Source organism: Dicentrarchus labrax, unplaced genomic scaffold (genome assembly GCF_905237075.1).
Source record: "Dicentrarchus labrax unplaced genomic scaffold, dlabrax2021, whole genome shotgun sequence".
Classification (NCBI taxonomy): domain Eukaryota; kingdom Metazoa; phylum Chordata; class Actinopteri; family Moronidae; genus Dicentrarchus; species Dicentrarchus labrax.
The window spans coordinates 2,567,683-2,583,051 of NW_026136718.1; the positions used below are offsets into that span (position 1 = coordinate 2,567,683).

Sequence of the window (15,369 nt, forward strand, 5' to 3'; positions counted from 1 at the left end):
ATGTTTTTGTGTACATCAGCGATGTGTTTTGTGGTAGCCTAGCTTTGGTTCTGTCTCATTCACGGTGTTGGAGAGGCATTTTTTCCCCAACAGCTCTTCACATTGAAGTAGTGGTCAACCGATATTTCAGTGTCCACCGATGGCCGATATATGTAATGTTGAAAGAGAAGTCATTTATAATGCCATTATTCCATGCACATTATAATCTTAATATACAAGGTTATCTTATATATTATATATATAGATAATGTTGTTTTAAATAGAATTTGAATTGACTTGAATTAATTAGAGAAATAGTGAAATACATTTGGTTAATGCTGTAGATTACAGAACGTATCTTATGTTGTTTTTGTTTATACACAGTAAAATATGATTGTTTTTGTGGCTATTTCTGCCCCTTATCCTAATGATGTGGTGATTCGATGACCTTAACAGTTTTACATACATGTAGGATCTCCAGTAACTTGCAGCCTCGGCAGGGAGCTAGCAAAGCCTTTAATCGTGTTCTCGGATTGTTTTACGGTGGATATTTCGGTGGTCTTTTGCCCAGTACTGTCTTTTGTTTCTCTCTCTCTCTGTCTCTTTGATTGCATTAATTATTAATGGACAAGGAGTGTGACGGGAGAGTTAAACCTCCGCTCTGCTCTTTAACCTTTGGGACCAGAGGACATTTTGCAGTTTCACTCGACTGTCTTCGAAAAAACTGCCACTTCAAACCTCAGAAATCATTTTTAGTGGCTGCAGTAAAGTTGCTTATCTTTGGCTTAAAGTTGAGAGTCAAATGACGGCTACCAGAAAAAGTCTAAAAATACATTTTAGGTGTCAGTTGCAGCTCATTTTGATTGTATAACAATTAAGGTTTGTTCTACTGTTGCTTAAAGGTAAAAACAAATTAGATTAGATTAAGTGCAAGCGTGAATAATAAATGGGCAGAAGACGTTTCCCCAACCCGTCACACATGCACAGCTTCTTTTTATTAAGACATTATGTGCAGATGTGTTGTAATAGCCCTTATAAAGTGCTCATTAATACCAACATTGCAGTAACTTGCAGCTAAATAAATGTAATGTATCAAACCACCGAAATGCATGACTGCCTCTGAGACAAAAACGAGCTGCTTAAATTATTTTTACAACGCCTCCGACTGCTGAAATTAAAGCGGTCAAATGACTTGTACCTGAGTCTATCGAGAGACTTCAGAGGGCATTAAAATGCAGCGAGGAGGAGGAGGAGGCCGTAAAAAGCCGTGTGGTTTTATAGGTGCCCATAAACAGGGGGGGGGGGGCATGGGAGAGAGAGCAGATCTCGCTTGGTCAGAGCGATTTCTTTCAACCCTTCATTCCCTTTTAAACATAAAATCTGGTCTCGAGTCGCTGCACACGAATCAGGGAGGAAGAGGATTTACAGGCGGAGTCGCAGCTCCTGACGGCTTCGAGTATATCATCCAACTGTGCAGGAGGAGCAGGAACGCCACTGTTGAACAAAGCAACACAGTTTTTCAGTCCCTGATATTTGCTTTATAGCTTCAAACTGGTTTGATTTTGCTGTTGCTGCCAGTAGAGACACTGGGCTCATGTCTGTATTACTTTTCAAGGGATTTTTGGAGTTTTAGCAAGTTGGGGAAGTTTAGAGCTCAAATATTTGGTGGTTTTAAAGTACAATATGTCATTTCTGCCACTAGGGGGTCTATCACATCAAACCAACAACAAGAGCCGAAGTTTCATGACTCTCCCGGTTAGGATTCCTTTAGTGTTCATCGTTCAGGAGGTTTCTACAGAGAGCCCAATGATCCACAGAGGTCTCTTTAAAAATCGGTTCCTCCAACATCGTTTGGCAGACAAAGGACAGCAAACAGAGTTGCAGCTAATGTTAGTTTAGCTTGTCTCTCTGATAACTTAAGATCCAGATGTTTTGTATTTGAATTAGAGAAGAATTTTCAACTTAAATAAAACTTATATAATTATATTTAAACAACTGACTTGAAAAAATTCCAAATAATAAGTACAGGTTAGTTGAAGAAGAAATCTCATCACTAGGTCCGCTCAGCAGCTGTCTAGAGCTTTCAGTCTTATTACATGATCTTCATCGCCCAGTAATCACGCAACTGCAGATCTTCAGCTCTGACACATTGGATTAAAAGCTGAGAATCACAATCATTTGAACATTGCTCGACAATCTGGCAAACTCCATCTGCTGATGAAGATCCTGTGATATAACTGAATTTTACTGTATGGGGTTCAAAATCTGATACCTCCAGACATGAAGATTATTATGTTTTATGATCACCTGAGAACGTAAGGAGGGAGAGGAGGATGAAAAAAAAGGTAGAACAGAAAGAAAGGAAAAGATGCATGTTGCTCTCCAGCTGAAAACAGTTTTCACTTTTAGTTTTGTTTCCAGAGAAATAAAAATCGATAAGGCCTATTTATGTTTCCGGGCGTGTACGTGTTGTTGTTGTTGTGTGCTTATTCTTTTACTGCTGACAAGTAAATCCTCCCCGGCTCAGGGGGAGAAGCCTCTCGGCTCAGCGCAGTGATTCCAAGGCCAATTAGGCAGCCAGTAAAATAAAATCTTTATTGACAACAGTTCTCCCCGACGGTCTGCCTCGCCGAGCCTCCTGTAGATCTGCCACTCCGCGACCTGAACCCCTCAGACGTATTCCCAGACCTGCAGGCTGCAGGCTGCAGTTTAACAGACTGTACGGGTGGGGTCACCGCCACGCAGCATCAAAGAATTAAAGCGCTGCATCCTTGCGGTCTCCCAGGATGCTCTGCTCCTGTTTTATTCATGGCTGTTTGCCGTGTTTATTTGTATCACCCTCTCCTTTCACTGAACGACTCAGCAGCTTCGACCTATTCATCAATATAAAACACGCTGTGTGGACCTCCGTAATTGACTTTCAAAACAGGGACAATAAATCTCAACTCCTCCACAAACAATAGCACTTCAGAGATTAAATATATTAGCATGCAGCAGAGGTGGAAAATAGAATACTCAAGGCTTTTAATGTAATAAAAAAGGCACAAAAAAATAAGGAATGCTCCTTTACAAGTGGAAATCATGCTTTCAGAAGTTTTTGCTTTCAAAGTATTAGCAGTAAAATGCAAACTATCCACAGTAAAAGTACTTATTGTGAAGAGGAAAACATTATACGTCCAAATATGGGGATGTTCATGCTTTCAGATCAGCTAAAAAGAAAGGAAAAAAAAGTAAGAAAGAAAGAAGGAAAAAAGAAACGTTAAGAAAAATTTAAAGCTATATTATACCAATGAGGTTAAAGGAGGCTTTTATTTTGGAGGCACAAGGTTTTGTATAAATCACGCCATCTGGTTGGCAGCCTCGCACGCCAGTTTCTAATTAATCACCACATTTCTGTTTTTTATCCGATTCCTCCCATCAACTGGAAAATGCTCTGTCACCGGAGAAAGGGCCGGATTTAACTGCTGTCATGTTTTTGGTGTGACTTTGTCTTGTTCCTGCATACCTCTGAGGAGTGTTCCTCCTTTTTTACCTGCAACAGTCCTGTTTACCAGCTCTCATGTTGAATGTGAAATATGAATCTGAAGTAACCACTTACTGCAGTGGTCAGATGCATGTTGAGAAGCAAAATTCACAATATTTTCCTCTCGAGATGTAAGGAAATAGAGCCAATAGTGGTCCTTGATTGGTTTGTAGGAGGAATAGAATATTTTAACTTTTATTAAATTTGGTTAGAACCATAGACAATTTATGGTCGATCATTTTGACTGATTGTATTTTGAGGGTATCCCTGAAGACAAAATGCTCTCAGATTGGTCTAACGTGCATCTATTGTGAAAAAGTTTGGGAATCCCAGCAGGACTCGGAGAAACCCAAACAAGTTCCAGAACATTTGTATCTTATAAAAACTGACCTGTTAGTGAGTAGTTTGCACAAATTAAGGTAAGATAACTGAGCAAACGTGAATTATTTGAAAATAATACATGAAAAAAAGGTAGAACATTTACATTTTTGTGAATAAGTTGACATAAATATCATAGTGGTATGCAGTCTGGGTCAGTGCAGATGTGTTCATCTGCCTGCACGTTACAAGGCTGCTATTTGATTATCTGCTGCGTGTGACCTTTTCATTGGCAGTGTGTAGTGTGTGTGTGTGTGTGTGTGTGTGTGGTGTGTGATGGGGTTATATTGACAGAGTAAATTGCAGACTGCCGGTGCAGCAGCAGTTTGTACAAGACACTCATTCCGACACCCTAATTGGCATGCAGCCCTGGCCTCACGCTGCATGGAGTCACAGTGAGGGAGGCCGACCAACACAATGCACCGCAAAACACTGCAATGCTGAAGCAGGAAGCAGGGCATAAACGTGCTGTGCATGTGAATATGTGAGAGTGCATCTCAATAATCTTTTTTTTCTTGAATTTAGTTAATAAAAATGCCAACAAAGAGAGAATATTTCCGCCTGTTTCCAATAAAAATCAACTTGTTTTAACTATTTTGTAGAAATGACTCGCTTTCTTGAAACCAGAGGCCAGCCACTGTGCTAGAATAAAGAAAAGTGTGTGAGGAAGTGAAATTTATGAATATAAAAACAGACTAAATGACTTGTTCAGATGGAGAGAATGAAATCAAAGGCAGACAGGAAGAGAGAAGCAGCCAAAGGATGTTCTGCCAGTTCACAACTCCACATTTCCACATGGGTGACACATGTCATCTCCAGCACAGGAAACAAAGCACTGAAAACACACACACACACACACACACACACACACACACACACACACACACACACGGTCAGTAAACAAGGGAGGAGGGGAGCACATAAATATCTGTGACAAGAACTCATCCTGCTCTGTGTCACTGTGACACTGAACCGCCACATACCGAACAGCAGGAACAATAAAAATAAGTAGAGTTATATGTGCTGTATCACATATAATATGAATGAGTTCTATGACAGCTTCAAAATCAAAAACCAGTTGAAATTCAGCCTTTTGTCTTAAAACAATAAAAGATTCTGCCTGTGGTTGGTGAGTGTCTGAATAAAAACTAAATAAAATCCTCGAACAAGTGAAATACTGTCAGTGTTTTTCACCTCCCAGTCATCCAAAGTCGGGCCGACTGCAGCTGAACACGAGCCGTCGTTGGCCCATACAAGGCTGCCAGACTTGTTTAGGTATTGAAGGCTGCAACCAACGATTATTTTTTTTCTTGATTAATCTGTCGATCCTTTTCTCGATTAATCGATTAGTTGTATGGTCCAGAAAATGGTGAAAAATGTTAATTGATGTTTCCCAAATGCCTGTTTTGTCCACGATCCAGAGACTTTCACATTTGAGAAGCTGAAATCAATGAATTGGACATTTTTTCTTAAAAATGAGTCAACTAATTGATTAATCGACTAATGGTTGCAGTTCCAGGTGCTAGCTGGGCCAATTCTGGATCAATATTAGCACCTGGATTTGGAGATATTCTGGTGTTCATATATTATGAAGCTGGATTGTTGCATAAATTGATTCTAATTGCAATTATATGAATTTCCCATCATTTCATTATTAAATTTAAGTATTGCACAAGTTTAATGTCGAGCTTTACAACTGTGAAGCATTACGACTACAGCTCCGTACAACAATCCTAATTCATACGTTCGACCATCTCCTGTTCTGCATCCAAGTATTTGTGTATTCTCTGTAGAACTATACATTTTCCTCTTATTAAGCTCAGCAGGTCAAAACTGAATAAGCTAATTGCTAATTAGCTCCAATTCAAAAATGCTTCTTGACACAAATGCTTCAAATGATCAGGACTGGGTATCGAACCTCAATATCTTTTCACCACCGCCCAAAAGGTCAAAAAGTCTCCACTGAACGTCTGGTTGCTTTCCTAATATTCTTTATAAATTCTTTGGCCAAATAGATCCTGATTTGGGTCAAAATATTGCTAATTTATGACTTTTATTTAAACTTGCGCTGCTTGTGTTAAACCATTGGTGTCCACAGGGACGGTGTACGGTGAAAATGTGTCATAAATCGGGAGAAATATAAGAGAACTGTAACCCCGGGAAGGAACAGGCAAAGGGCAATGGAAACAGGAGGAGTCTCCTGGGAAAAGTCTCCTGGGAGGGTTGGCAAGTATGTCCAAAACTGTCAAGTACCGATCCGATAGTTCAAACCCCCCATCCCCCCCCCCAAGATAGAGACGGACAGACAGAGTTCCAGAAACACAAGAAAGCTTCCTTCCCTCTCCTCGTCTCGCGTCATCTTCACACTGAGACATAAAGACATCTACCCTAACCCATGTCTGAATGTCTTCAGAACGACACTAACACCTCAGTGCCTCCTCTCCTCACTGCACACACACACACACACACACACACACACACACACACACACACACACACACACACACACAGAAAGCCATTAGAGTCCAACCAGAGAACTAAGAGTTGAGCTAAATATAAATGTACAAACGAGGCCGTTTAGCCCGGTTAGCTTGTTAGGCCGACGCGGCGATCATCGATCTCCCGAACTCATCGCGCAGCAGAGAGCACAGAGCTGATCAGAGGCTGCCAACACACACCTCGGTGAACACACACACTTCCACGCTCATCATTACACAGGTTCTGTGCCGGGCTGGCAATTACTGCTCTGTGTGTTTTTCTGCTGTCCTTCCCGACTCGTTCTCTTTCTCTCTCTCTCTCTCTCTCTCTCTCTCTGTGTGTGTTTGATCTCCCAGTCATTATCCAGTGCAGCGGCCTTTCATCACCTCCCTGATCACATTGATCTGCTGCCCGGCTCAGCACCGAAGCACCTCTGAAGACACGGAGACACTCAAACTGCCCGGTGCTCAATTAAAAACTGTGATTGCTATTGACAACCTCTGTTTGATATGTATGTATGTGTGTGAGGTGAAAAATGAGTGGACCAATCTGAAGGTAATGATAATCTTTCTTCAGTCTCTTCTCCTATGAATCATTTACAAGTTACCAGTTTGGGAGGAAACGTAATGATTCCTTCATTTATCTGTATCGTATTTACCCACCTACCTAAATTTATATTCAATATATCCGATAAAACTCTCATATTACGTGTAAAGTGTTTACCGGTAGCATTTTTAAAAGATATAATATCTCCGCATTAAAATCACTAGACCTACAGTACGTTATATATTTTGTTGTACTTACATTATCCCAAATGTTTCCAACAATGTTCCGTCATTTCCTTCCGGATATACACCGTATACGTCGAGAGAGTGAGGAAGAAAGTTGGCGAACAAGATTAAATGTAACATGAATACAACTTCATATATAATGTTTTATATTATGTTGCATAATAATAGAGACATATCAAAGAAAATAAATAAAAATCTGGAGAAAATCATAAACCCAGTGTTTGTATCATGAATCGCATCGTTACATCCCTGCAGTCTTCTGTGCAGACTTCCTGTGCAGATGTTTCATATTACCTCTTAGTGGCTCAGAGAGCAGAATTCCAACTTTTCCTGGCACATTTTTATGTGAAACATCTGTAGGAAGTGTTGAGTTTCACTGACAGTAGCCGATCATCGAGCATGGAGAAGAATTGCCGGCTGGTCCATGACAGGCCGGGACAATGGATGCATCTGGCTGCTGAGCGGTCAGAGTGAAGGCATTTGGTCCATTGCTCATTTCTTCAAACAACTGTGAGGGTTTGGTTCCGGTTAGAAGGTGGTCATAAAACACTGAACACTGAACTTCCTGCTCTGACTTCAGCTGTTGTCCAACACTAAATCTTTCCACAGTGATAAAATGGAGGACGTTGTGTATTTGTTTTGCTTGACCTCTTCGGATCCAACCCTCTGGGCATCCCGATGATTTCTATTCTTCAGGTTTACATCTGACTGCATCTCTCATTTACATAAGAGAGGAACAGAGTGTCGCGAGCTACAGAGCTCATCTGCAGATAAACGACGCGAGCTGCGTTATCACAGTGGAGCAGTCTGTGCATGTGATTACCTTAACATTTGTCCTGTATACCTGTAGGTAGATAGCAACAGGGAGACCATTGGGGATTCATTAGCTCACTGTCATAATTAATGTTGTATGGAGCCGGCAAACAGCTCCCCTCGGGGGAAAGGATAAGGCGTCAGGTTGGGAAATGTAGGAGGGTGTTCACAATCGCACAGTGTCAGATAATGTTACACATTGATTAGCGCTATGAGCCCTGTTAGAGCTATTACACCTGATTTAATCAGCGTGGCAACTGGGAGGGAGATGAACTGTTTAGGATGACAAGTGGAGGAAGAGGAAGAGAAGTAAAGGATGTGGAGGTAAAGAGAGAATACGGGAACAAGGAAAATGCTCATTTTATTTTCCAACACTCTGCTCTGCTAACTTTGTTCAGCAATCAATTTCAAAACTGTCATTCCCAGGTAAAATGACATTCACTCATACAGCAGTGAGGGAATGTTATTACAGATTCACTGTTGCATTTCATTTGGTAGGAATTACTGGATACCAAGGTTCCAGTTTTGCCTGAATGGAGTTTAAAACATGTTCATACTGTTGGTAAGGTTAGCTGAGTCTGACTTTAAAGCACAATGGGAGTGCTGCAAAATGTGTAGTGATGTAATGCCAGATTGTGCTGGATAGAAACCATTTCTAAACAATTCTGAAAAGAGAAAATGCATTGGCACATGCTCATGGGCTGACCTGAAACAATGACTAGTTAGGCAGGAACACCGTGACAAACAAATAGTTAATATATTTAAATGACTTAGCATGAGTGACTCTAGATGGACAAGTAACTGTGACTATGTTTGACTATAAATGTCCAAAGATGGAAAAGGTTTGCTGTAAATGATGGTAATATAGTGTTCTACCTGTGAGTGTTAAAGCTGCAGTTTGGTCATCAACTGATGATTAAATATCCAACCTAACACCTGCACTCTGTTTAAAGGAGTGGTTGGAAGAAAACGCAGCAAACTGCAGTAGATAAGTTGAAACTTATGGAGAAACGGGCCCCAATGACATGCTGCGGTTTTAGAGTGGTAAAACTGCTCCACAGTCAGCCTGAAATATCACTGAAACAGGCGCTCTCCAGATGGAGGTCATGGACCAAACTATGATACTCTCCCAGTTGTGTTTATTTCACATACCCAGCTTCAGTGTGTGTCCGGCTTGCAGTCTTTGCTGCAAACTAGTGACACCAATAAGCTTTCTTTGGTTTGTGTCCATAACTGTTTCTGATGTTGGGTAGGCAGCGTACAGTTTGCTAAAAAGGAGATTGAATATTCAGTAATTTGCTCTCAAAACAAAGCTATGAGCTAAAAGAGACTACAAAAGTTGTAGTTGCAGAGGTAGTTAATGGTAATTCTATCCTTTACAGTTCACATAGTACTTTCATTAATTGTTAATATATAATGTATAGATTCAAATAACATCTCCTACTGCAAACTGAGACACTTTAATCCCCACTTTAAGCAGTTCCTCAGCCCTTGCTACTATACAGCCCACTGCATGGTCAAGTGTTGCACACTCACTGCATTATATATGACTTCATCGGAATTGATCTGATCAAATCCTGTTCCCAGAAAATTATCAGCAGCGTTGCTCCAAACAGAGTGCTGAACCGGAGCAGGGCGTGCCGGAGTGTCAGCAGTGTTGGAGGATGCCGATCAGTTAGCTTCCCTCTGCGGGCCTCCCTGTGCCGCTGCTGCAAAGCCACTGCAAAGCCACTGCTATTAGTGATATGTGACTGTAGGAATGTGGCATGTCAGGCTGACAGTGCGCCAGCCAATCAATTACTCAGGACAAATACGGCCTTGTGTGGCTGCAGGACGCTGGATGGATGGAGGGAGGGAGGGAGGGAGGGAGGGATGAGTGGCTCAGCTAGCACATAACTAAGAGCATCAGCACAGCGAGCAGGGGCATATGGAAATGAGAACAATATTTACCCGAGCCTCAAGCAGTATGGATGTTATTTATATAACTGGCCTAACCCACTCCCATAAAACAGACGGGCAGCCAGACAATTAAAGGGAGCGAGAGAGAGGAGAGAACGTTACTCTGCGTCTGACCTATTTAGCAAATAAAGAGCCGTAAACACAGCAGATCTGAACTCTGCAGCAGACAGCCAGGGCTAAAACAGAGCTAACCACCCCAACCCTGTAAAAGCACTAATCAAAGCCTGCAGGCTTCAGAATAGCTTTTTAAGTGGGGCAGAATGTTTCGCAACACTTTTTACATTTAGGGCTCAAGTCCCACTCGTCCTCGTTACCGCCTGTTTTTGCTCAGTCCTAAATAAATCATCAAAAATCCAGCTGCACAGAACGGATACACACAGCTCGCACGCTAGTTTACAGTACAAACTCAATCTTCTAACTGGAGTCAATACCAAGAGATAGCGTTAGAGACGATAGATATAATGATTCAATTTTAAGGCAAAGCAGTCCACATATACAGTGTCGATGGGGAGCCACAACACGTCTGAATGTTTCTCAGAAGTGCAGTCAATAAAGAATATGATCATTGATCTGCTGCTCCCAGAGTTCATGCAGCAGTTTATGGAGTACAGGGTGGTGGGGAAGGGAGTCAAAACACACCTAATGATTCCTGTGTCGTAATCATTCAGACTTCTGGAAAGTCTTTGGCATTTAAAGGACTCTGATATATGAAAACTCTGATCTCCCTCCATCCCCAACCGGTTGAGGCAGACAGCTAGAGCCGGAGCCTGCTTGAGGTTTCTGCCTGTTAAAAAAGATGTTCTTCCTTGCCACTGTCGCCAAGTGGTTGCTCGTGGTGGGTACTGTTGGTTCTCTGTAAATAATTTTATAAAAAGGAGTCCCAAGTGAAGCCTTAAAGAAAATCCTCAGCAAGGACATGTTAACAATGAATCTGGAAGCAGTTCACCTAAATATGTTGCAATATGAGATAATCAAACCCCACTTGCTTTCACATGACATTTCTTGGAAGACTAACACACCCAGTAGGCCTTAACCCAGAGAAGAAGAGAAGATACTAGTAGGTTTCATGCAAGGCTGGTGTTTTATTGAGGGGTTTGGCTGGACCGCAGCTGGAGGATCAGGGTAGATCAGCTCAGCATCAGGCACAGCTGCAGGTTCTCAGTGTGATGAACAGGCCTGCAGGCACTACGAGGGGTACACTGTGTACACTGTGTACACTGTGTACTAGTACTGACAGTGCTCTGTGTCTGTGGTTTGTAGATGAGAGGTTAATGTAATTAAAAAGGTTGTTTGGTCGTTGTACTAGTAACACAATACGGGTCAATCTGCTTTGAGCTCCCTCACTTCTGTTGTGCACTGCATTCATAAATGTTATAATTCTCTTACGTAATCTGGCATTGTAAGTACACTTAATGTTGCCATTTTCCGGGTAAATGCACAACATACTCAAAGGACCATTACAGAAAAATGATTTAAGCTGCTTACACACAGGTTACAAATAGTGGCAGCGTTTCACAAATGTTGTTTGTGAGTTGCAAGTGAATTTATGAATCCTACAGGGTTCTAGCGTGCTAATGCGCGGGTAGTATGGCATTTGTTTTGATTAGTGGAACATGTTGAAATTAACAGCGGAGAAAATGATCTCATCTTGCAAATGGCAGCCTTTGTGTTGCTGAAACGGGTCCCAGGACGGTGTCGGCCTCTGGTCCACGTGCAGACACAGTTTTACTAAAAGGGCCTTGTGAGATGCAGATTTTTCAGAACGGTATCCGTGTGAACGTAAAACTCAGCAACAACTCATTCTGTGCATGCCCTTTCTGTAATGAGCATGCATGTGAACAACAAGAACAATGGCCGACTACCGGTTTGTTTACATTTGGTTCATGGATGTAGAGTATGAAGGCAGAACTGGATACAGCGCTGATTCATTCCTATGGATGTTGTTCAGTGGGGAATAAAATAACTGCATATGCTTCCACATTATGGGGCCTACTAGAGACTTCTGCTGCCCAAGCCGCTAACTTCCTGTTTAGCCCTCCGCCATCTTGAATGGCGATAAAATGATTTAATCATGCAGCTCTTCTAGACTTTCCAAATTTCTGGGACTGAATGGATCAAATTCTGAAAGAGATTCTTTTGGGGATTTACGAATGGTTTGGCCTCTATGTTAAATTAACTTTAAAGCCTGGCACTCTTCCTGCGGCTCTGGTTTGGTTAGCAACACTAGGCCGTGTGCCAGAGAGGTGTTAAATAAATAAAGGTTAAGAAATTAGTCAAATAACTATAAATAAATATTAAGCCACTGTTTTTTTAAAGATACTATCACCAAAGGAAAATAAGCTCACTATTATCTTCTCTTGTATTTGACGTATTGTTGACGTAGAGTTTATCACCACCTACCAACACGTTTGAGTGTTTGGAATAATTCTTGTGTTCTTGTGCGTACAAAGATGTTTTGTAAAATGTCAGTGTAATGGTTTCGTAACGGTGTAAAGGTGATCGAGAAGGCAGTTTTGGGACCCCCGAAGAAAAGGTCCTATAAAACACTTAGGCCGGCCCTGATAGGCCCGCATACAACCACCAACAGAACGGAAAGTCAGACTTTTCATTTCAATCTGTTTGGACAGATCCCAGAACCCAAAACTCAAGTTTATGTTACACAGCAATTCTGTACTCAGATCAAACCAGGAACAACCTGAAATTTTACATACTCAAGCAAAGAAGTGTTCATAATCTGTAAATCAAATGTTTTCTGTGCAAACAACACAAACATGCTTGACAGCAGCTGAACCTGTAACTCGATACGATACCACACACACACACACACACACACACACACACACACACACACACACACACACACACACACACGATACTGTCTGAGAGCAGCTCACACCAAAACATATTGAAGTCCAACATCAGGTTTCACAGCCAAAACTGATTAAATGTTAGATTTCTATGCCATTAATGTGGATTTTAATGAAAAGCACGGTCCTGTTGATAACAATCCAACTGATAAGCCACCAAAAGGATCCAAACAGAGAACCCATACATCCACACGATCGATCCTGTCGGGGCAGCACTCACCTGAAGCAGCTGCTCCAGGAGGCTGAGCCCCCACAGCGCTCTGTAGCCCCCCGGGGGTCGGTGGCACAGGCCTGGGCCAGGATTTAGCCGCAGGAGGGCCGACCCTCACCACCCCGACGTACTCCACAAATGTCCCTGGAAAGTCTCCCTTCTCCTTGGTCCTCTCGTTGGTGCCGTGCAGCCAGCCTTTGGGGCTCCGCTCGTCCCCGTCCTGGTAGTCCCGGCCCGGCACCGCCATCAGCGAGGCCTTGGGCACGGTGAGCAGGTCCCCCGGCTGGAGGCTGATGTCATCCCCACGCTCCCGCTTGTACTCAAAGAGCGCCCGGTACTGGAAGCTGTCAGAAGCCATGGCGACGGCAGTTCATAGGTTGGTTCTAAAGCCAAAAATGCAGACGCTGCCTGAGGTTTGCTGCTTTAAAAGTAAAATCAATGCCTTGAAAAATACCAAACGGGAACTCTGTTACTTAAAAATCCCTGAGTTGAAACTGGAACTCGACCCAAACCTGGGAAACCTGGGATGGCGCCTGAGATTTGCTGTGTCGTGCTGACTTTGATGACACAATGGAAATGATAAAAATCTGGTCCCTGAGGTGGAATTCGACACCTTTTTAGCCACCCTGAAGAGCAGGTCCAACCTTCTTAATCCAAAAATAAAAGTCCCCCAAGTGAACAGTCGGCTGCTCTTTGCGTTAACACTGCAGATTTGGTTGAATATCCTCGCAGTCTTTAAAAATCCACAGTATGAATCCACCCGTCGGCCACAGATCTCCAGTCTTGAGGCCTGCTGGCGTTTGGGAACCAACTGGACACACAGAAAGACAGACAAACCACCACACTGTCCCTGTGACAGGAAGAGAAAGGAGGTGGAGGGGCGGGAGGCGGATCGGAGGTCTGGAAACTGGAAGGGTGGCACAGTTTTCTAGGACGGGGTGACCTCCAGACGATGCCCCAAAGCTTCTGCGGGTTCTTCGGATGTTAATGAGAAAGTGTACAGAGCCCACTGTCGATCAGACACCCACACACACACTTCTACACACTCACACACATACACACATACACACACACCTGAGGAAATCCACTGCAGTGCAGAATTTGGCTTCTTATCCGGAGCGCCCCTGTGTGCACTCTGCTGTATGCAATCCTGCTGCTTCGCCTCCGCTGTCTGGGCAGCCTCCCGACTCAGACAGACGCTCCTGCAAACTTAAAATGAAGTTAAATGTTAACACTTTTATCCACTTATCAGGATTTAAATGCAAGAATACACTGATACAGCTCAGGCCTGAGAGTGTTTGTGCATCTCACAGAAAAAATGAGGGCAGATAATGATGAAAATGATGAAAGCATCAGTGGAAGTGAATACAAATGATGGAAATTTGAGAATATGATGATGAGAATGCAGTGAGAACATCCCTCAGCTGCAGTCTGACAGACAGGAGCAGAGACTATCAGTTACAACAAGCGTGACGAGGCGAATATGAACTTCAGACAGACAGCGTGCCCGTCTCAACTGCCCTGCGCCAGTCTGCCCTGCTGTCTGTCTGCTGCCCGCAAACAACGCCGCAAACTCACCGCTCAAACTGCACGGGCGAGCTGCTGTCCTCCACCGACGCCTCTGCGCGCGAACTGTCCGCTTCGACACAACCTGAACCCCGCAGCGCGAGCCCAGACATCCGTGGAGCCCCGTCAGGATAAATGGATGGCGTGGCTGGGTCCGGGCAGACAGGCAGCCTGCTCGGTGCTGTAGTGAGCGGCAGTGCTGATGTCAGTAAACCCCTCCTCCCCCCTCCTCTTCCTCCTCCTCCTCCTCCTCCTGCCGTCTGCAAATTATGCCAGGCAGCTGCGGAGACGGGACGGGTCGGTGTGGCGCACCGCCGCCGCAGCTGCAGCAAAAACACCGCATGACCCGGTTGTCATGCTCTTAGGTTCTGCTGCAATTGTAAATCTTTTAATCTGAGTTCTTGTGTTTCAGGCACGAGGGTGGCCCGGAGTGTTGGATGTCCAGAAGCTGCAGAGAGGTGATGAATTATGTAACAACTCTGTGACCTCAAAAAAAGAGTCGCTGCGTGCGTCTCTGCGCACCAGGGTCGCACTGTCAGGACAAAACAGATAAATAAAATAAAAACATAAAGGATGGAGGTGTGCTACATGAGAGGAGGATGATGGGAGAACATCTTGGTTGCTGTCTGGTGCGCACATGACGCAGCAGCAGACAGCGGCAGACTGCTGCGTCATCAGGTGCGCATTTTCAGTTTGGAGCTGCAGAGAACATTCAGATAGGAACAGCCCAGAGCGGGAAGGAGAGGGGCAACTTCTCTCTGTCTTTATAAAGCTGAATGACAAAGCCACAAGAGAATACGGAGA

The 15,369-nt window shown here is 43.4% G+C and overlaps 1 protein-coding gene and 1 long non-coding RNA gene across 2 annotated transcripts in view; both read right to left on the reverse strand.

The window, feature by feature from the left end:
• LOC127349837 (uncharacterized) overlaps positions 1 to 7,956 on the reverse strand; it is a 17,887-nt gene extending 9,931 nt beyond the window's left edge. The window contains exon 1 of the long non-coding RNA XR_007880427.1: positions 7,163 to 7,956. This is a non-coding gene — a long non-coding RNA (uncharacterized LOC127349837). The remainder of the gene's footprint in view (positions 1 to 7,162) is intronic.
• pik3r3b (phosphoinositide-3-kinase, regulatory subunit 3b (gamma)) overlaps positions 1 to 14,739 on the reverse strand; it is a 211,258-nt gene extending 196,519 nt beyond the window's left edge. Inside the window, exons 1-2 of the mRNA XM_051375751.1 lie at positions 14,578 to 14,739; positions 13,009 to 14,208 (exon numbers count right to left, since the gene is read on the reverse strand). Coding sequence (XP_051231711.1) covers positions 13,009 to 13,357 — 349 coding nt within the window. The 5' untranslated portion in view covers positions 13,358 to 14,208; positions 14,578 to 14,739. The remainder of the gene's footprint in view (positions 1 to 13,008; positions 14,209 to 14,577) is intronic.
• Positions 14,740 to 15,369: the final 630 nt, after the last annotated feature.